Source organism: Heloderma suspectum, chromosome 1, assembly GCF_057233095.1.
Source record: "Heloderma suspectum isolate Gila_16-S chromosome 1, 16-S_ref, whole genome shotgun sequence".
In the NCBI taxonomy this organism is placed as follows: domain Eukaryota; kingdom Metazoa; phylum Chordata; class Lepidosauria; order Squamata; family Helodermatidae; genus Heloderma; species Heloderma suspectum.
Window position 1 is genome coordinate 15,640,331 of NC_139458.1, and position 23,177 is coordinate 15,663,507.

The 23,177-nt window shown below is 44.1% G+C and overlaps 1 protein-coding gene across 1 annotated transcript in view; it reads left to right on the top strand.

The window, feature by feature from the left end:
- Positions 1-23,177, top strand: part of SYNE2 (spectrin repeat containing nuclear envelope protein 2) — a 333,613-nt gene that overhangs the window by 211,076 nt on the left and 99,360 nt on the right. The window contains exons 67-75 of the mRNA XM_084836884.1: positions 2,976-3,104; positions 4,541-4,653; positions 7,848-7,983; positions 13,728-13,856; positions 16,454-16,606; positions 17,979-18,188; positions 19,012-19,113; positions 20,750-20,869; positions 22,086-22,286. Coding sequence (XP_084693010.1) covers positions 2,976-3,104; positions 4,541-4,653; positions 7,848-7,983; positions 13,728-13,856; positions 16,454-16,606; positions 17,979-18,188; positions 19,012-19,113; positions 20,750-20,869; positions 22,086-22,286 — 1,293 coding nt within the window. The remainder of the gene's footprint in view (positions 1-2,975; positions 3,105-4,540; positions 4,654-7,847; positions 7,984-13,727; positions 13,857-16,453; positions 16,607-17,978; positions 18,189-19,011; positions 19,114-20,749; positions 20,870-22,085; positions 22,287-23,177) is intronic.

Here is a 23,177-nt window from a genome sequence, read left to right on the forward strand (position 1 = left end):
GCTATTTTATTGTGTTTATGTTTTAGTGCTTTTGACATTTTAGCTGTTTAATGTATTTTATTGCTGTCAGCCACCTTGGGAGGGCTTTTGCCTTGAAAGGCGGCCAAGAATTTTATAAATTAAAAAAAAAAAACATAAGACGAGCCCTGCTGGATCATACCAAAGGCCTGTTTAGTGCAGCATCCTGTTTTCCACAGTGGCCAACCAGATGGCTCAGTGGGAATCCCACAAGCAAGACATGAGCACCATCGCATCCCCCTGTTCATGTTCCCCAGCACCTGGTAATCAGAGGCATCTTGCTTCTGATACTGCAGGTAGCATATAGCCATCAGGACTAATAGCCATCGATAGCCTTATCTTCCATGAATTTGTCCAATCTACTTTTAAAGCTGCCCAAATTAATGGCCATCACTACATCTTGTGGAAGTGAATTCCAAAGTTTAACTGTGTGCTGTGTGAAGAAGTCCTTCCTTTTATCTGTCCTGAATCTCCCACCATTTGGCTTCATTGAATGACCCCCATTGGGTTCTCGTACTATGAGAGAATTCACTGGATGTCCCCCCTCCCTTCCCCAGTTTCACATCCCCCAACAATTAATCGTCATTCCATGCCTAGTAAGCATGTTCAGTCTTCACTGAGCTGTTCTAGCCCACCCCTTTCAGGAGTGTTCTAAAGATTTTTTGTACTTTGGCAAACTGTGGGGTTCCTCCAAGTCTGCTGATACCTCCCTCTTGGGCAGGGATGGTGCCATTTTGGCTACATAAGGATCCATACTCAAGAGAACAAGCTCGCTGTTAGTAGAGAGAGCCAGCGCATTTGAAAGCCATGATAGTTACACCCGTTTGAAACTAAGAACTTAAGCAATGGCACTCACATCCGGAACACTGGTAACAGAGGAAACGCGTGGCACTTGCAACAAAAGGTTGCAGCGTGGAGTGCTTCTGGTCTGTGTGACAGCCAATCATCCACGCCTTCTCCCAGGATACTCCATTCAAGAAGAGCCCTACTGGATCAGACCCAGGGTCCATCTAGTCCAGCATTCTGTTCACACTGTGACGAACCAGCTGCCCACACAAAAGCCCACAAGGAGGACACGAGTGCAACAGAACCCTCCCGCCCATGTTCCCCAGCAACTGCTGTACATAGGCATACTGCCTCTGATACTGGAGGTAGCATTAATAATTAATTAATAATTAGTTAACTGGTAGGCATTAGTAGCCTTCTCTTCCAGGAATTTGTCTCATCCCCTTTTAAAACCATCCAAGTGGGTGGCCATCACTACATCTTGTGGAAGTGAATTCCACAGTTTAACTCTGCGCTGTGTGAAGAAGTCCTTCCTTTTATCTGTCCTGAATCTCCCACCAATCAGCTTCATGGGGTGATCCTTTTGGGTTCTAGTATTATGAGAGAGTTTTGGACTGGCTTAAATGTGTTGGCTAGATGTGCTCTGACTGCAAAAAAGCCTTTTTATAGGGTGTGGAAAAGTTCCGTTGTGTATAAAAATCAAGGATGAGCACAAGTGAATTGGAATGTCAGCACTTGGTCATCGGGCCTGCCTTCTCTGTACCCTATAATTACTTGCCCGAAAGTGCTTGTAATGGGGATTAGTGCTGTGCAGAATTCTTTCCCCGATGCTTAGAGATTGCCTGGCCTTGGTTATGTGCTGGATAACCAATTCATGGTAAGAATAGCAACAGTTACAAAAGCTGTTGTGAAGACCTTTTTATAAATGCTGCATGAAAAGACCTCTGGAAAAGCTCCACGTGGGCATTTCTTTGCTCCTGGAGGAGTGTGTATATTTGAGGTGGCGGGGGGGAGATGAATAAGTGAGCAGCATAGACTGTGACAATGAAACCAGGATATCTCCATATTGCCTCCAAGTCACCCCAGAAGTTTAAAGCCGACATTGATGTGTAAATACGTTGTTTTGTTTTATCTCTGTGGAATGTGGCCATGCCAGAGATGTCACTGAAACAGAGGTAGGCAACCTGGCGCCTTTCAGATGATTTGGACCATCATTTATTTATTTATTTATTTATTTATTTATTTATTTAATTTATTAATCGCCCATCTGACTGGTCACCCAGCCACTCTGGGTGATGTACAACCCACCATAAAACAATTTAAAACAATAAAATTTTGCCATAATTTTTTTTTTTTTTAAATACCCTAACCCACCCCAAATGCCTGCCTGAACAACCACGTTTTTAATGCACGACGGAAGCTCATTAAAGAGGGGGCATGACGGAGTTCCCTAGGGAGGGAGTTCCATCATCAACCCCATCAGCCCCAGCTGGCAGAGCCAATGGTCAGGGATTATGGGAGTTGTAGCCCCAAACATCTGGAGGGCCCTGGGTTGCCTGTCTGATAGGTAGAGGTTTTTGGTGGCAAAATCAGGCTGGAAATGGTTATATGCTGGAAATATGGCTTCCCGGCCACATGCTCTCTGGATGACATGAATACAGTGACTGGGATTTGCAGGTGAGAAGTGGTGGGCAGGAGGGCTCAACCCTCCCCTTACCTGTCGCTGTCCTCCTGTAGTCCCTTCCCTAGGCTGTCCCCTTCCCCCCTTCCCCTGCAGAGCCAGGCTTCCTTCCAATCTCAAAGCCCAGCTGAGAGGAAAGTGGTGTGTGTGTGTGTGTGTAGAACTGTAGGGAGAAACAGCAGGTCGGGAAGGATTAAGAAACTCGCCTTTCTTTGCCACTTCTCCCCTTCACTTCTCCCCTTCCACCTTTTTAAATAAGAACGTAAGAACAGCCATGCTGGATCAGACCAAGGGTCCATGAAAGTACTCCCCAGTCCTTCCCAGTTACTATTTTAGAGGGGGAATTGTGCAATATATTTGTATTTGTACTCGAGTGCCTATGTCTGAGTGCAAAACGTAGCATAAGAAACCACCTTGAGGTGCACACATCTTCATCTTTATAATATAGTGAGCTTCTTCTAAAAAGTTCTCTCGTCTTTTCTCCTTACAGCTGATCCCTGATGAAAAGATCTCTGGGAAACCCCCACAGTTTCCCCCTTTTGACCTCTCCAGCGTTTTCCCACTTGTTACCTTGGACAGGCCTCTGCTCAGTAGGCCAAACAGTTTACAGCACCAGCAGGTAATTTCTCCCTTCCCCCTACCATTACATAGCCAAATATTTTGCTCTCTATTGTTCTGCCTTACTTAATTTTGCCAGCCTCTCAGATATGTGGTGCAGATGGGATTGAGATGCTGAGCTGGTGCCTCAGGGAAAGGGTATGTTGGCCTGAGTGAGGGGCAAGGTTTGGAATTCTCTTACCACATTTAGCACTCTTAACTGGAACATTTCAGGAAGCTTGTCCACCTTTTGAAGATGAAATATATCTTGAGCTTTAATATATGATCGTGCATTGTTCTGTTTAAGTAATAATCATAATGAAAGAAAGTGTCTGTGGCTAGGGATGATGGGAGGTGTAGTCCAACACATCTGGAGGGCATCAGGTTGGGGCATCAGGCTCTGACAGAGACAAGCTACAGACTAGAGACAAGAGCCAAAGCGACAACAAGATGCGAAATGAGATACCTTTTTCCAAAGGGGAGAAATCTGGTGCAGAGGGATTTGGGATCAGGAAGAGTTCCTTTTGGGGGTTCATATGTGTGATGATCCCTTCCTGTAGTTCTGCATCTTGGCTCAGTTCTCTTTAGTGAAGAGACCATGCAGCATTTATATGAGTGTGTCTATTTGTGAATAGATTTTAGACAACTCTTCCCCCCCACAATGAGCAGTGGCTTTTGAAGTTACCAAGGGCTGGAAAACAAATGAAAGTTTGTGCCCCCGCCTCCATTTCCTACTTCTCAAAAAAGGAGCTCACTGAACAGGTGGTTATGGAGTCTAAGCACACTGGACCCACCACTTGGAGACTGCGAGCCAAATATTCAGGGGAAGAAGAATTGGGTGATTGTTTGAATCCATGCCTCTCTTTCCCCCAGCAGAAAGGTTCTTCTTTCCTTTTATCACTTCACCCTTGTTTTCTCCAATAGCAGTGACTGCCATTTTGAAGGCATGCCAGTGGGAACAGGTGTCAGGCACTCAGGCCCAAGGATAGTCAAGAAACTTGGCACAGAGAGGCAGCTAGCAGTCAGTCAGGGGGCCAGGAGGCAGCAGTCAGATGGTAGTCAGACTGGTTCTCTGGTGGCACAGAAGTAAAACCTAGTGGTCTGCCTCAACAATTAATATTAATAATAACGTTAATAATAAATTAATAATAATAGTAATAATACAGAAGATATGGAATCTTTACATCAGATTGCAGCATGGGATTGGCCCTCCAGTGCCGCTGGTTTTCTCAGGCCAGCATTCTGGGCTGCTGTGGAAGTATACCAGCTTGTATTGCCTGCAGTTCCCTCCTGTGACTGGTGACCCCAATAGAGCAGGAAGCAGCGCCTGATCCTCATGGCACCCAGATTGAGCCCGCTGCACTTGGCAGTGCCACAGCGGCATGGGAGAAGAGGACTTTCTGCGAACTCCCACTTCTCACGTTTTAGTTTTCCTCTGTTTCTGTTCCTTGGTTGCAGGAGCTGCTTTTAAAGCTATCTGAACAAAGCAATCTCATTGACTTCATTGAAGTGTACATGGAGAAGACACAGCCACAATCCGGGGACAGCACAGTTCTGGAATTGCAAGCAAGGTACAATGAAGTGACACAGTCCCAAGGTGTGGTAATACGTCGCTGCCAGGAAACCCCGGGGCTTTGGGGATGATTGTAATTGTTTAAGAAAAATGTGCAGGGCAGAAAAGGCACAGGAGGCAGTTACCAGCCCTTTTCCCTTCCTGCCTTTTCTTCATCCCTTGCTTTTCAGAATTTTTACTGGAATTAAATGTGAGAGGCTTGCTGCTTCTGCTGAAATCAGCATCACTGCATCACCTGCTTTGTGTTCCCCCAGTAACATGTGGAGAAATAACATGTTATGTGATATCATGCTCTGACTTTCTCAAACCCACTCCAGGTCAATGCCATTACAGCATGCGTTTTTATATTACTAGATGTTACCAGAGGAGCTGGGGGAACACAAGGTTGCAGGTTTCAGTGGCAACTACAGAGAGTCTCCATATCATCTAGTTCTGGCTTCAGTAGAAAAAGGAATGAAAAATAAAAAGGAGTGAAAAGGGGAGGGGATTGACAGATCTTTGTTCTCCAGATTAACTTACACCCCCCGCCCCCAGTAGTCAGGAACAAAATCTCACATGAAAAAAAAATCTAATTTTGAATAAAACATTTCCCCCCTGTACATTTGCAAAATTGCAACTAGAATTGCTAACTAGGAACTGTGGATGAGCAATGGCAAAGGCAGAACTTAACAGCACAGTCCTATGCATGTTTACACAGAGCTAAGTTCCAGTGTGTCCAAATGGGCTTACTCCTTAGTAAGTGTGCATGTTAGGACTGCAGCCTAGATGTGAAAGGGTTAACATTCTTAAGGGAGCAATCCTATGGCCTCTAGTCAGCGGCCAGATGGCCATAGGATATGTGGTTTTTCCGGAACTGACCTCGGAGCCTGCACTCTGAGGTTGGTTCCCGGAGAACCAACCTTCCCCCCATTTCGTTTTGCCTTGCAGGCAGAGCGGAACGACCCAATGCTCCACGCTCAGAAGAGGAATGGGGAGTGGCCAAAACGGGGCTTTCCGGGGTGGGGCGGGTGGAAATGCCGGTACAGCACATCCTGTGTGTTGTCCAGCAGCCTCCTCCCCTGCCCCACCTTCCCAAGACTAGACCGAAATCTGCTGTCTAGCCACAATGCATGGCAGGAGAAACGTGGAGGGAACGATCCCCTCCATGCTTCTCCTGCTCTGCATTGGATAGGCGGTCGCCTCCAAGTTCAGAGTTCACCTATCCCCATAGGATTGCGCCCTAAGTGCACTAAAATATTGAGGGTGTTGTTCTCTTCCAAGCTCCACCCACAAAAATATGCTCTTCCCACCACCTGCTGGGTGGGGCAAGAATATTTGCATCGTGTATTTTATGATAGCAGCATCTCCTATCAAGCTTTTTTTTAAAAAAAATCACACGTTGCTTCTGGCTACAGATATGCAGAGAATGAGGTGCGCAGAAGCCCACTGAAATTAATGAGTGAGCATGCTTAAGTTTGTTGGATTGTGGCTCCTGGATGCTGCTAGCCCTGTAGATTTGTTGTTTCTTAGATAATGGTGATTCTGTTGAGGCTGCGATCCTAAAGACAGGGCTGTAAACGTCTGTATGGAGGATTAGGCTATCAGTGGCTACTAGTTACAATGGCTATACTACCTTGAGGATCAGAGGTTAAACACTTTTCTTCAGGGTCTCTAAAAGGACTCACAGCAAAGTCCTTGTACATGAACAATTAACATATATCATTTTAATTTCTTTATTAAAAACAATAATAATGCACATGTAATAATTTTACATGCATAGCAGCACACTTATCACCAAAAACAGTAAAACAGAGCACAGCCCTCCCAGAGTTCTGTCTTTCAGCCCGAGTCCACAACAAAAATATAAATAAAACTTCTCTCTGAAGTTTTCTGAAGCCTGATTTTTCTGCTGGCCGAAGAAATAAAACAGTCTCTACTAATTTCACTCCAGCTCCACAGCAATCTTCAGAATGGATCAAGATCCAGCAACACAGGAACAACTTGTTAAACAGCCCTTTATATAATGTAAAAGAACATAAACAAACAAGGAACTCATAGTGTTTGTAAAAAAACAACAACATTACTCTTTTAAAAAAATTGAAAAGGAAACCTCCCTACTAAGATATCTCAAGGGTTCAGGGTCTTACAGAGAGGAGAAAGCAAGCTCCTTCCACACTGCATTTTGGTAACTGCCTAAAATGGTGGCCACTCCCTGTCACACTCCTTTACTGAGCATGTGCAGGGATATTCCCTCTCAGAATTCTTAAAGAAAAATACACCACTGGGTTTGAGTAGCATCTCTACCTCCAGGATCAGAGGTAGGGTAAACTACCTCCAGAATGAGATGGATATACTATCTCCAGGTTACTGCTGCTGTTCCTCGTTGGGGAGCAACAGCAAGAGAGGGCTATTTCTTCCCAGGAGCATCTGGATGGCCACTGTAAGAAATAAGATGCTGGAGTAAATAAGCCTTTTGTTTGATCCAGGATGTTTTTATTTGTATTTATTATAATACTTCTATACTGCTTAATATATTAAAATCCCAAAGTAAAATACAACATAACAATATAAAAACAAGATTAAAATAATGCAATTTTAACAACAACAACATTAAAACATTAAGGGTGCAATCCTATGCATGTTTAGACAGAAAAATGATCTTCAACTCCCAGCATGTAGGCTGGCTGGGGAATTGTAGGACTTATGTCTGTCTGAACATATATAGCATTGCACCCTAAGAGAGCAATCCTATGGGGATCAACGGTTGCCTCCGAACGCGAAGGCAACTGCTTATCCACTGCAGGGCAGGAGAAGCACTGAGGAGCGCATCTTCTTCCATGATCCAGCTGCCTTACATTCACGGCTAGATGCCCCGCGGTCCTCGGAGTGCGGGGTGGGGAGGCTGGACGACAGATAGGAAGTGTCGTACCGGCACTTCCAAGCTCCCTGCCCTGGCCTGCCCCTAGGAATGCCCCACTACGGGCTGCTCTTCTGAGTGCAGGGCTGATCCGCGCTGCCTATGAGGCTGTGGGGGAGGGGGGAGGGCGGTTCTCTGGGAACAGACCAATCCTATGGCTGTCTAGCAGCCGTAGGATTGCACCCTAAGTGGGCTAAATAAATTAGACCTTGTTGTAAACAGTTTCAGTGACACCTGTTGGTTCCCCCCCCCCAATTATTTTATCTCCTGATAATGGCGGTATGATGCAAATCCAGTCATGAGACGTCCACCTCAGGAAATGAGCCCCTCGCTCTAACTCTGAAGGACCAAACTGGTGACAAGTGGCAATATTTACAAGAAGAGTTGCTGTTCAAGAAGAGTCCCCCTCACTGTCAGTTTGCGGAACCTCAGGTAAGTATATGACATTTGCTCCAGCACAGTAGATTAATTCACTTAAAAGTCAAAACCATAGGGGGCATCACATGAATCCCCTCATGTGTTGAAAATAAATGTGAGGGAGTCATGGAGGTGGAGCTGGATAGCTCCTCCAGTGACAACAACCCCACATGCTGGCCACCCCCCACTCTACCCGATAAGCCGCACATTCAGCAGTAGAGTGAAGGAGCTGTATATGCGTATATACTTTCATAAAGGCTCCTCCGTGTGAGAGGGAAAACCAAATAGGCCCTAGATTCCCCCTTGATTGAAGGAGCCCTGTGCTCAAACAGGACACATGTAGAGCCCCTTCTCCTGCCACAGAAAAGGACAACTAATGGTGCAATCAGCGCTACAACTTCCATCATGGTGGCTGGGGGAATGCTGGGAGTTGTAGGGCTTATTTCTGTCTAACATGCATAGGATTGCACTCTAAAATAATCAAGGGGCTGGAGCAACTCCCCTGTAAGGAAAGGTTACAATGTCTGGGGCTGTTTAGCTTAGAAAAAAGGAAAGTGAGAGGAGACAGAACTGAGGTGTACAAAATTACTCATGGTGTGGAGAAAATATATAGGAAGTATGAGAAATGGGAAAAGTATGATAGGATATATGAGAATTTCATTTCAGTTTGCAAATCACTTGAAAATGTTCCATTCGCAATCCTGAACACGTTTGGAAACACCTGAACTTGTGTTTGCATTCGCAAAATATGTATTTGAAAGACGAATCTTTGAAAAATTTGAAAATTGCTCAGCTTTCTCAAAATGTGCAACTTTTAAATCATCCATGCTGTAGTCTGTGGGGGAAATATGCATAAATTTGGAAAATTTTGTGCAACTTTCATGTTCAATAGCTAGCTGTCCATTTTGCACAATTTTCCCATTTGCACAAAACTAACAGCGATAGAAAACATGAGTGCAAATTGAGGAGAAATGAGCAGTGAGCTGATGCTTGGAGAATCTTGTCAAGCTCAACATTGATCGTTCGCTCATTGCTAATAGGGATACATTTTTCTCTGCCTCTTGTAATACTAGAACTCAATGGGGCCAAGCCAGGAAGGCAGGAGATTCAGGACCGGTAAAAGGAAGGACTTCTTTATGCTAGAGAATTCACTGCCACAAGGTGCAGTGATGGCCACCCATTTGGATGGCTTTAAAAGGGGGTTAGACAAATTCCTGCAGGAAAAAACTATCAATGGCTACTAATCCTGATGGCTATGTGCTACCTCCAGTATCAGAACCAGGCTGTGTATGTACACCAGTTCCTGGGGAACATGAGTGGGAGGGTGCTATTGTGCTCATGTCCTGCTTGTGGTCTTCTTAGAAGCATCAGGTTGGCCAATGTGTGAACAGAATGCTGGACTAGATGGACCTTCAGTCTGATCAAGCAGGGCTTGTCTTATGTTCTTAGAATGCAGTGCTGGAGGGGATATGTTTGATGTCATCCATGACATAATAATGACATCATTTGCTGTTTATTGGCCACAGTCTTTTGAGAGAGTAGAGGGTTATTGCCTATGGTATGAGCACTCATCCAACAGGGCTGCTACAGACATAAGGATTCCCATTTCCTAATCATAGGAGATCCTTCTGTCTCTCCTCCTGTCTCCCTCCCCCCCATGCCATTATTTACTTTAATCATGGTGTAGCTGTGTCAGCACTGATGCCAACTATGATTCATATGATCCAAATTTCTTCAAAACTATGGTGTTGGAAACCCACTTCAAACTCTGGTGACAAATATGGCCCTGGTTAGTGCCAGTGTAATTGTAATGCTACTCCATGATTAAAGCATGGAAGGGAGAGGAGAATACATGCGCGGGCGGGGAGGGGGGAGCCGCCTTGGGTTCCTTAAGGAGGAAAAAAGGCGAGATATAAATGTAATTAATAAGTAAGTAAGTAAGAGGGAGGTTCATGGCATTCTCTCCATGGGGGAATGTTATATCTCCACTGAGTCCCAGTTGTCTGTGATAAACAGGTGGTTCAGGTTTTTGCTTTATTTCCAAAACCTGCAAAAACTCTTTAATCAAGAGGCAACACTGAGACAAAAGAGATGAGTGTGTACACCATCATACTGTGTAACACAGCCTTCCCCAGCTTGGTGCTGTCCGGATGTTTTGGACTTCAGCTCCCATCTACCCCAACCAGCATGACCAAAGGTCAGGAATGCTGGGAGTTGTAGTCCAAAACATCCAGAGAACACCAGGTTGGAGAAGGCTGATTGGCTTTCTTAAGGCCACCCAGAGGGTTCACGGCTTAGCTGAGATTTGAATGTGAGTGTCCTCAGCTCCTGCTCTTAAGCTGTATGCCATAGCAGCTGTCATTCAAGAAAGATATCCATAAATTTTGCCTTCTTGGGAAGTGCATTGTGTCTTACCCCAGCTTTCGAAAACTGGAAACTCTGGTCAAGCTGGAAACGTTCTAATTTCAGCAGTTTTTCCTTAGTAACTTAGTTCATATTTGTCAGTCATTTTTTGAGAGGTATTTTGAAATAAGCCATATTGTAAAAATGTAAAAATTACCACGTAGGGGGCATCCCAGTGGTCACCCAGCACAGCGTTCTGTCACAGTGATCGATGCAGCGTTTTGCTTCCTGCTGGCAATTTGGGGGGGGGGGAATGTGGTTGCCTAGCAAGAGCCTCAGATGCTACCCAACCAGCTTACAGATTTGGAATGATGCATCTGTCGCTCAGCAACACCAAGTGCTTGAGAAGTACCAATTAAATGGGGCCTGTTGCCTTGAAAAACTGGAACCCACATTGGCTTAAGCCATGAGGGGTGTTCACATGTTACACCGAAAGTGCGTTTACACTATATGTACACTCATTCAGATGGCTGAGAGAATCTTCCTGCACACGTTATCCCTGACTGGTACCCAAGGTATTAGAATCCTACCTAACCCAGGATACAGATATGCATATAGCTGTACCTGGGTTGAATGAATGCACATGGGAGAATAGATGAATATACATTCACTCTATGTAACCATGACATGTAGCTCCTGCAGGCTGCCTAGAGTGCTGTCCTGTTGGTCCTGAGGAGTTGCCATAGGAGGACTTTTTGTGAGGCAATCCTGAGGGAGAGAGTGGAAGATCTGAGACCACAGGGAGAAGGGGTGACTAAAAAGCACCACCTAGAGAAGGCCATGGAGGAGAGAACGCCCTCAGACAGCATTCGTCCAGCAGCAGCTTTGAGGCCAGAGAGTGACATGCTGAGGCCTACAGCTGCATTGCAGCCCTCATGAGGAGAAGCCCTCAGTGTGTAGCACTCCATCCTCTCCTAGCTTTTGTTTTGTTTGGAGACTTACCCGAAATTGTATAGTTATCTGAATTATTCCTATAGCTTCCTTTCCACTTTCCCCATCCTTGTTAAATAAATTCTTGTCACCAAAAATTTTTCTTCAGTTTTCAGAGTTTTATAGTTGCACATATATTTTTTAAACAATATATTAGCAATACACACACACATATATATACACACACACGTATACACGCACACAAACACACACATACTAGGTAGAATTAGTAATGTTGCACAATCCTATGCAAGCCCTAATGAACACACTGGGACATATTTCCATGTAGAGTAGATGCAGTATTTTTATAAATTTTTTATAAATTATTTTTATAAATTATAAATTTCTTGAAGTTAAAAAAATGTAATCCATTTACTTAAGATCCCCCCAAATCCCTTTTTCTTGTAGCTTGAGTACTGCAATAGCAGCGTTACAGTATTCCGTCACATGTTTTTTCTAGGTGAAGCAGGGCCCCTCAATAGAGAAAAGAATACTATCACCCAGAAACCCCTGTATGAACACATATACCCTGCCCCCCTTATATGTGAGTAAATCTGGGAGCATACAGATAAGCAACCTGGGTGCAGTGTACATTGTACACACGTTGAGCGCTTTGCGTGAATAACTACGAGTGAACAGATTGACAATCTGTACACATGTACACAGATTGTACATGCATCGAATGTAACAGGTGACATCCCCTCTCTTCAGGCGTTTTTCTTCTCAAGGCAATTAGAAGAATCGCCGGGGCTGGGGGGTTGCACTAGTTCGCTCTGCTTCCTCCATTGCATATCTGTGCCTCTCCTAGACATGTGTGAATCGGCCAAACTTGATTTCACTGAAGTTCTCCGAATTCCATCTCAAATCTCGTTCTGACTTCAAGTTCGTATCAGATTGTAAGCTTTGTTTTTTTTCCTTTTCGCACAAAAATCTATGTGTATTCTTCCAAATGTACGCATCAAGCGCGCCTTTGAAATGTACACATTCTTGTCCCATTGATTAAAGTGTATTTGTGCACATTTTTCAAACATACGTATTTTTTCATGCACATTTTTCAAATGTACGCGTGCTGTCAAACACATTTTGGGGGGTCCATGCATCATATTGCAAGCTCGGAAATGTACAGACTTCAACAGCAGATTGCATCCGGGTCCATGTTTGCTCCAGAAGGTACCAGAAGAGAACTGGGTAAATGCAGATCAGAAATGATCTGAAATGAATTTCTCATGCATCTCTAGCCTCTCGCTACCACTGTCCATGCTCTGGAGGGTTGAATGCTTGCAACAGGAAGCCTGCTGCACTGATGTAAGTTCCCTGCCCAATTTAGAACCCTGGTTGTGCAAGGTTCTAAACTGTGCAGAAAGCCTAAACAGGTCTTCGCTGCAGATGTCTGGCCCTGAATGAGCGGAGGGGGACGGCAGCAGGGACATCATGGAGGGGGTGGAACTAGCTAGCATGTTCCCGCTCTCTGCTCATGCAATCTTAATTGCATGAGGAGAACCCCACCTGGACAGGGCTATTATTGCACCCAGGGGCATTGCTAGGCACTTAAGGATGAAACCCAATGCATATTTAGACAGAAAAAGGTCCTACAACTCCCAGAATTCCCCAGCCAGCCATACTAGTTAGGGAATTCTGGGCGTTGTAGGACTTTTTCTGTCTAAACATGAATAGGATTGTACCCTAAAAGATACAGAGCCCAGGCCCATAGGACACATCTGCCTAAAATCTGCACATGCTGATTTATATCTGTATAAGCAAATATAGAAATACTTAGTAGGATTTATTTACATTTCACAGGAGTCAAAGCCAGCCAATTAATTTCTCATCCAAATCATCTCAAATAAAATAAATTCCTCAATTAATTTGCACCCTGACACAGATCATCCTGAAACATTTTTTTTTGTTCAGCTTATTTGTCATGCAGGGAAAGATTTTGTGGGGTGGGTTGGAGTTTTGCAGCTTATGAAAAGGGGAGAGTTAACCCTTCCCTCCCCAGCTACAGTCCCCCTTGAAAATTGCCTGCTGTAAGGCAATTAAGCTGAGAAAACACCCTTCCATTAGTACCAATGGACACTCAGGGCTCTGGGGAATAGATCTGGGGTCCTGGGTAAAGACTCAGGGCCGGGGTCCTAGTGGCCCAGGCCTAGGAAAGCCTCTTATCACACCCAAATATACACATGTTCCATTTGCACGTACCAATGCAGAATGTTGTGGATGCACCAGATGCCAGACTTCAGTAGTTAGTAGATTTGAAGCCAGCTGCTAAGAATGGATCCAACCATGTCCACACCATGATGATGATCTCATTGCTTTAAATTGTAGCTGCTGCTGCTGTTGTTTTCTTTTTTGAAAGAACATTATGTATCACCATGAGTTTAATCTGGAGCATTTGTTTAAACACGTCTTGTTTTTCCAAATGTTAGATCTCTACCAAAATAAATATTCTGCCCAAGGGTGCCACGCCGAGTGTGAGAACTCCAACCGTCGAGGAGCTGAAAACGTTCACTGCACAGCTTGGCAATCTAAGCCAAGAAGCATCTGTTCAGAAACAGGTACTAAGTGCATTTGTCTAAGTTACATAAGCGACCAGCATGGCTAGGTGACAAGATCCAGCCCTGGCAGAATGAAATTTCTATTCCACATACATGCACAAACACACCACAAGCATCTCCATCATAGAGGCAATTTGGAGCAGGTGCTCAATGCTTTGTAGATCGAGACCTGAGCTCTGGAAAATGGCCATGTTCTGAATATTCCTGCATTGTAAATACTCAAGTGTGGAATTCAACACAAGGAATTCTGGCAGGTGTTGCTTCTCGTGTAGGTGAGAAATGTTGCACCAACTTAAATTCTTGTTTTTACAGTATAGTTGTTCACAAATCACCTCTTGAACTTCTCCACCCTATTTGTAGGCAGTGAAATGTGGGTAGGGGACCATTTCTCCAGGGGACAGGGAAATTCTCCAACAGTTTCTCAGATATGGGGCTCACCATTAGTCATGGTTGTACCACAGCGTCTTTCTTCTTTCCTAAGGGTTTCTGTTTTTTTGCACTGCCACCATTTTGGTGGTGTTTTTGAGCTTACCTTACCATTATGAGGTGTCTGAAGTGACTGTGAAAGACTGTTCTGTTTTTCTATTACACATTCTCCATCATTCTGCAGCCCCTTTGACTGCCCACACTCCCTGATCTGAAAAAAGAAACCTGTGGGGGAGGGTTACCTCATGACATCTGTAATTGAAGTATGGGAAGCCAGGGAGGCTGCTGGCAGCTGGAGAGATTATTTCACAATGAAAGACAGGACACTCACACACACTCTTCAGCCACCTCATAAGTAAGGTAAATACAACCCCCCCGCTTTCCACTCATTAGAATTTCTCCTAAATTTTGTTCTGTTTTGAACATTTTTTCAAAAGCAATGTCTTTTTTATCAAACTGAATGAAAATCGTAAAAAAAAAAGTAGAAGAAGTTTTCAGCATAGCACTATTTATACAACCATGAAAGGTATGTGATGTGCTGTCCTGTATATCACCCTAGATACCTTATTCTCAATCTTGAATGTCCCCTCCTATGCCCATTACTAATACATGGCTCTTCTCTAACATCTTCTCACTCCTGTTCACAAAGTTATGACTAATCCCATGGATTAGTACTATTAAAATTGTACTGCATGTGTGGTGGTAAAGATTATGATTGCTTGGCTGAGCTGGTGTGATGTTATGGAATGTGTAAGAACATTCCAGCAGCTCAGGGAATAAAGCCATTAGAATACCTTCAGACCAGCTCCTTGTGGAGATGAGGAAGTTGTTGGTTTGGCTGAGATTAAAGCCTCACTTGGTCCTTTGGAACAGGAGTAACTCAGTAGGGGTGGCTGAAGATGGGGATATGGTAGGTGGAACAAAGAGCTTTAGTTGCCTAGAAGGGGAATTCTGCCTGTTGTGTCTTCTTCACTTCAGCATTGTGAGGCTACCCTAAAGGGAAAATGAGGGCAAGAAGCAAGGGTAGGGATGGAATATGTATTTCACGTATTGATTTGGTTTGAACTAACAAGACAATTATTGTGCCGCAAGCCTCCAGTCTATATTATTGTATATCCCACTGCTTGTCTTTCTCTTTCTCTCCTGTCTAACCATAGACCAGTACCAAATGGTGACCTGCCAATTAAACTCAGTCCACCAGGGTTTGTTTTTTTTTGTAAATCTCCTTGCTTTGCTGCCTTTCTGAGTCAGCAAAAAACAGGAGTTTGTCAAAGACTTTGAGGGCCGCAAGCCCCCTGGAGTGTATTTCACTCTAATGCTGTCTTGTCTAGTCAATGATAATAACGTTCAGCCATGTTGGCCTTTTACAGAATACTTTTGTGGAGTCTGTAAACTTTAAGAAAAACAGCCTTTTTAATAAGAATTTTTTAGTGTGTGTTAGCAATGGCTTTTAACTAAGAAGAGGTTCTATTCAAAATAAGATATTCAGTCCATAATCCACGTCTCATTTTCATTTTTGATGTCTGCCTCTTTTCGACGTCCACCTATTTACAACTGTGTTTGTGTTCTAGGCAGCCAATGGAGATCTGAGGTCTCTCAGTAACACTGCTAGTATGTAAAGGTGGGAGGCCTATAGTTCAATGATAGAGCACATGCTTTGCATGCAGAAAGTCCCTGGTTCAATCCCTGGCATCTCCAGGTAGGCCTGGGAGGGACCCTGCCTGAAACCCTGGAGAGCCACTGCCAATCAGAATACACTGTACTGGGCTAATTTGACCAGTGCTCTGACTTGGTATAAGCAGTGGAGGCTGGTGGCTCTGATGTCAGTGGGCGGTGCATCCACTCCAGGTTTCAGTTAGAACCAGTCAGAACTCTTTAGGACCTTGGAGAGCTCCTTTAGAGTTCTGACTGGTTCTGACTGAAACCTGGAGGGGATTCACTGCCCCACTGACATCAGAGCCACCAGATTCCACTGGGTATAAGGCACCTTCCTATGTTCCTAACGATAATAATCAAGACCCAAGTCTATATCCTCTGCTCAACGTAAGTATGAAGCAGGGAAGCAAATATTGCCACCCTGAATACTTTTTTCCCTGGTTCATGTGGTGCTTCCATATAATTAGCAAGGCCTTCAACAGAAACTGAAAAAAATGTATCTCCCCATCTTCCAGGAAAATGTAACAGGGGAGGTTTCTTTAAACTTGGACCAGAAACTCTTTGAGCTGCTTCTGGCCATCAGCCGCTGCCTGAACAACATGGAACAGATGTTAAGCACCTGTGTGCTCACCAGCGAAGAAGCTCCCGTGCAACAGGTGCTTTATGAGGTAAATACACATGGGAGTGTCTACAGGGACTCATGAAGTCCAGAGCTGTGTGTACTGTACGTAGAACTCGGAAGAAGTGCATCATGTAGTATGAGATCCAGAAGGTTCCTGAGAATACCAGCTTTCACTTTAAAGGAAGAAAGAGAGAAAAGCAAGCATCTAGTCCTTAAGATTGCAAAGATATGCTTGAAAAACAGAGGAATGCCTAGGGATTCAAAGGGCATCTCTACCCCAGCCTAAAATCCTGCATTTAAAACGGGGCTTTCTGCTTCCGTTTCCATTTTATATGCAGGATCACGACGGCTCCCTTTTTCTTGTGCTTCCTTTCCCGCCTCCCCTTTCCCCCTCCTTCTTCCTGTATCTGAGTCTGCCATTATCGCGCTCCTCTTCTTGCCGCCTTTCCTCTTTTCATGGAGGGAACTCAAGTGGAACACAACAGGGTAATTTGACAGCTCATTATCTGCGATCTATTTAAAAACTGAACAAAGGGCATTTAGTGTAGAAGATGCCCTGGAGGGTCACGGCGTCGTGTAAGGAGCCTGCAAACCTCCAAGAGAGAGCCATCTCAATTGCAGGATAAAAGTTCCATGTGAAGAAGCCCAAAGCCAGGTCTTCCCAATCCTAGATCAACATGCTATCCACCACACTACACTGGAGGTGTTGCTATTTGTCCCTGGCCAACAGGAGGCAAACTTCAGTAGAAGAAAGGCTGCCCCCTGGCCTACACAAGCAGCATTACCCCTTTCCTTTCAGGACCAGTTTTCTTCCCAGCTTCTATGAGGCTGTGCCTGACCACAGGTCTTGGGTCACAAGATGAGTTCTTGACTGAGTCCAAATTCTCTGTCCTTAACATGGAAACTGTCTGAAGCTGGGAATGAATGGCAGGAAATGGAGTTTGCATTATTGCTGTTGTACATTTCCTTTGTAACATCCAGAAGTGGTTATTGTATTAGGACAGTGCCCCTGTACAACATTTGGACGTGCCTCCCTATTCCCAAGGCATAGAACTAATGTGGGAATTGGGCTAATGTCCAGAGAGACTTTATATTCAAATAAATACAGTTCAGCCCTCCTGATTGGTTAGTTTCTCTACAAGGCGAAGAGGAGGGGCATGCAAAAGCCCAAGACCCATACTGGGTTTGAGATTTCTCCCTTGAAAGTAACAAGCACAACATGGAGCATTGTTGTGTACTTAACAGATTACAGAGTCACAGAATTGCAGAATCACAGAAAAGTAGGGATGGAAGGGGCCTATAGGACCATCGAGTCCAACCCCCTGCTCAATGCAGATTAGATCTTGGTATATTCCTCAGCTCCGATGTCTTTTACAAAATCATATTTACTTGCCTCTTTTGCCTTCTTTCTGTTTCAGACTCTCTCTGCAGAGCTACAAAAGCTTCATGCAGATATTGGTGACAAAAAGGATGATCTTTTGAAGTCCATCGCCTCTGCTGGTGGTAACCCTGAAAGATTCTCCCAGTGTTTTAGCAACTTGCAGGCATGGCTCCAGTTGACACAAGCAGCTGCAGATTCTAGGAGCAAGTCTATGAAAGCTCAGTTGGACCATTATAGTAATTATCAGGTACCACATTTCATGATCTACTGTCTATTTAATCCACTTCTCAGAAGAGAGATATGCTTCATCTTCTTGCATTTCTCACATGAATGATGTCACATCAACCCATTTTATGCATTTGGGGGCTGTTAGGAAAATCAGAGTAATTATGATGTTATATCCCAGTCTGGGAATCACTCTTGTAACGTAGGTATACAAACATTGTACTTTATGGACAGGGGCCTTATATCAGGGCTAGGCAATTGGTGCCTTCCAGATTGTTTTGATTACAACTCCCATAATACCCAACCGTTGGCCATGCTGGCTGGGGGCTTATAGGAGTTGTAATACAAAACATTTGGAGGGCACCAAGTTGCCTCCTCTTGCCTTTTATAAACGTTACTCTCTTGCATGGATATGCAGCAGGCCTGGAGGCAGGATAGATGTGTCTAATGGCTAGGATAAGACAGTGCACTTTCATTTCCTCCGAATACTTCCACATGGACACACATTGCCTACCCACAGAGAAATTTGTCTAAACCAGCCCCATGTTTGAGAACATTGTTTTGTTACCCCAGAGCTAAATTATATCTCCTGCAGATTTGATTTCATCCTTGATCTCCACGATGGGCACATGCTTGAAACAAATTATGATTACAAAGCTGGGCACTTTTTTTTTTTTTGCAAGAGCAAGTAATTCATACACACACACACGCACGAACATGCATATGTATGTACATAAAGAATGATACTGATTAAACAGTCTGGTTGAATTGCAGTTTAATTATCCCTTCATTCCATATAATGTACCTTTGGGTTCACTTCGGCTTTTTGCTTGTCCCTGTCACAGAATGAAATCAGGCTATTGTATGATGCGTTGATTGAGAAAAAATCCGCGCTGCAACAGTCCTTCAGTGCAACGAGCGGGCACAGTATTACCAAGCAGCTCCAGGTAATTAACTGAGATAGGAAGATAAGGCCCAATCAGTTGCCCAGCACTGGGCGATTTTACCTAATTTGTCCCTTTTTATGGTTTTGTTTTTCCAAAATTGGAGCAACAGTTTCGTTTTTTCCTGAGAGCTTAATGGCACTATGAGAACCACACTCCTACGAGGCTCTGTGTTCAGACCAGGGGCTGGGGGGCAGGGGGCGGCATATAATGAGAGTGGCGCTGCCACCATCTTCCCCTTGCTTGTGGGCTTCCCAGAAGCACCTGGTTGGACACTGTGAAGAACAGGATACCAAGCTGACCTGAGCCAGCAAGAGCTCTTCTTATCATCCAGTGTTGCAGTGGTGGAGCCTGTTGTGTCAGATGAGGGGTGGACCTAGGACAGGGGTGTAACTACTTATTCAGCTTCTCCCATTTTTAAGTACATTAAGAAAGCAGGACCCCATATTGCAAATTATCGATCGCAGGCAGAAGAAATATGCATCTGTAGTTCAGAGATCCTGGGGCCAAATGAGATGTTACGATCAATGTGTGGCTACCGCCAAAAACGGCAGCTACAAACATTACTCCCTCCTCCCCTTCATAATGTTTAATAGAACTTACCTGAATCCTATTATTAGTATTATTATTATTATTAAATTTATTAATCGCCCATCTGGCTGGTCACCCAGCCACTCTGGGCGATGTACAGCATACAATAAAACAGTTTAAAACAATAAAATTCTACCTGACATTATTATTTTCTGCATTTCCCCGCCACCCCTTCCACATCACTTCCCTGCCGCTCCTTCCTGAGTGGCAGGAAATGTGATATCAGGAAACAGGCAAGTTGTACTCCGTGTTATAGAGGGAAATGGGGGATCCAAACTCAGGGCTGCTGTTTTTTCAGCGGCAGCTTCATCTTTACTGTAAATTCTAGTCTGGCCCTTAATGTCTCTAGACTGGCAAAGATATAAAGAGTGCACTTGTGATAAAATCTGTTCCTCCTTGGTCCTTTCCTTGCAAAAGGTACTATAGGAGCTGCTTTTCTAAACAACATAATCATTCCTGCTAATAGTGAACTCAAGTGGTGAGTGCCAATGGGATTGTAGCCAAAACAGGACTACTGAGAAACAAGAGGAAGGTATCAGCATGCTTGGGGGAACCCCAATGTTTGCAGAAGTATGAAAAAAAATCTTTATGAAAACCTAAGGGGGCAATAAACCCCCAAAACAGCCCAATGAGGACTAAGCTTCTCCTTTGATCACAGAATGCTATGCCTGTTGGTGGCGGGGTGGAAATCGAAAACTCTGGGGAAGGAGGAATGGAAGAGGGCATGGCTGGCTGGAACACTGAACAGAAGCACTCCATGCTGCAATATTTTGTTTCAAATATCACTTGTAAATTACTAATGAACCTTTTTATAGACAAAACCCAACTCCAGTGATGCCAATTTGATTTGGGGCATATAATTTATTGTATCTGTTTCTCTGTTTGTTCAACAGGTTTTGCTTACTTATAGGTTTAGAATCCCACCCCACCCCTACTTGACACTGATATCATTCAAAAGATTTTCAGACAGTGTTGAGTCCTTCAGTTGCCCCAGTTGCTCCTACTAATAAGAGTAGCCCAAATCTAAATAATTTCATATTTCATTCAGGAAATGGACAGCTATGAGTTGGAACTGCAAAACTTTGAGACGAGGACAGCTAAACTAAGAGATCGTGGAGAAAGATTTCATTTGCCTGTTGCCCTAATCCATGAAGTGTATAAACTAGAGGTAAAGATCTTGAACAATTAGTATGCACATAATGCCATCAATCTACGTGGAATTGGATGACATTAAATACAACTGATCCCAGCGTTTAGAGTTTTCCATAGAATTAATCAAGGGGAAAGGCAGGGGCAGAAAAGACAAAGAGTTTGGACAAATAGAATTATTTGAAAAATAAATTTCCTAAAACATAAAATGTTGAGAATTTTCCTAGAATTGATTAAAAAATGCAAATCAAGCAGTAAAGCTATCTAACAGTTTGGCTGTGATACAACAGCTGTGGCTGTGGATCCACATCAGCCCAGATGAATTGCGTTGCAGTCGGAACGGGGATATATATATGCTGTGAACCTGATCTGCATCCACAGTCAGCTATGTGCGCAGAAGTTGGGATACATGCACGGAAGACTGTGTACACGTGCAGGTAACCCTTGCAGGAATGAGGGATCTGTGTTTTCTCATAGAAGGTTTGACTTTACCAAATCGCTGTCAGATTTGATAACTTGGCTTTACTAAACTCAGTGTTGATAAAGAATTGGCTTTGTCCAGCAATGTCTTTTTGTTGTTGCTGTTGCTAGGATCAGTTCATGCCATTACTATTGACGGTATAATATACGCTCACACATACAAGTGTGTGTTTATAGGGTGTGCGTATTTATAGGGTCGTAAGGATGTTTTTCCTGGACTTTGGTCTTCTTGGTGCATTCCAGAAACATCAGCCTGCAGAGGTTTTAATCATGTTTCCCAAGCAATAGAATTATATACTACTACTTTATTAAAAGTGGAATGAATCAAGATTGAATATTCATAAGATAAGTGGCAGCAAATGGAAATACTTGGAGTATCTTCAAGCAGCGGCACCTAACCCAGCATGCTCCCTACTGGCCCTTCTCTCAGGAAAAGTTGAAGAGCTTGTCTGGAGAGGACAGGGCTGGCGTTGGCAGCTCACATTTTTGGTTTGACCAGCAAAGCCAGCCAAAAATGGTAGACCCCTGATAATGGATCATTAAATATATTGGGCTACGCCAGCCTTCCCCAGCCTGTTGCCCTTCAGATGTTTTGGACTACAACTCCTAGCATCCCTAGCCAGCATGCTAGGGGTTGTAGTCCATCACATCTGGAGGGCAACAGGTTGGGGAAAGCGGCTAAACTCTGATTACTAGTCATCTCATGTCAGTAGTGACAAGTGAAACGCATTAATTAGAATTTGTTTCATTTCTAGGATGTGCTGGATGACCTTTGGGAGACCCTAAGAGTGAAGCAGAGAGAGCTCTCTTCTCCATTTATTACTGAACAAGAATATGAGGCTTTGTTACGAGGACTAGCAGAGCTCGCGGATCTTGGGCAAGGGAAAATTGCTCAAGTATCGAAGCTGAAACCTACCAGTCGACCTAATTTACAGTTTCATCTACAAAATCATAAGGTACCAGCTGTTTGCTCAAATCATGTTTAGAGCTCTGATGGTTTTTTTACCCCTCAAGAAGGCACTGATGGATTTCTGTTACAACTTACGAAGAATAACAAATCTGCAGGAAACAGGAAATGAGTACAATTCATGAGTCACAAGCACTTGTTTTATTTATTTACTTCTTACCTTTATATCCTGCCTTTCCTCCATGGAAATGAAGATGGAATACATAATCCTGTCCCACCCTCCATTTTGTTCTCACGGCACCCCTCTGAGGTAGGTTAGGCTGAGAGTTGTGACTGTCCTGAGATCACCTGGTGAGCTTCATAGCTGATTGGGGATTTGAACTCAGGACTCCGCAGTCCTAGTCTGACACTCTACCCACTACACCATGCCAGTTTCCCATGCATTAGGAAATTGTAATTTTTACAACAGGGCTGCAGGCCCACTTTCAGCCCGAGGGCCAAATCCCATTTCAGAGAAGCCCGGGGGGGGGGGGGGGGCATTCCAGTGGAGTGCAGAGCAGAAGGCAAAGGGGGTTTGGCTAAAAAATACCACCATATTTTAGCTTAAAGCTTTTACTGTCAGGAACTAAGTCATATGAGCGGCATTTCAGCCTTTTAGAATGGGGAAAAACTGCACAAAAGATCAGTGGTTGACAGAAAGGCGGTGAGGCCTTCTGGGGAACCCCAGAGGGCTGGACTGAAACCCTGGAGATCTGGATGTGGCCCCCGGACTTACAACAACCCTGTAAGACAAGTCAGTATTATTATTATTTCCCCATATTGCAGATGCAGGAACTGAGGCAGAGAGAGAGTGTCTTGGTTAAGACCACCTAGTGAGTTCATGGCAGAGATGAGATTCAAACCAGGGGCTTTCTGATACGTAGCTTCTCTTAGCCACTTG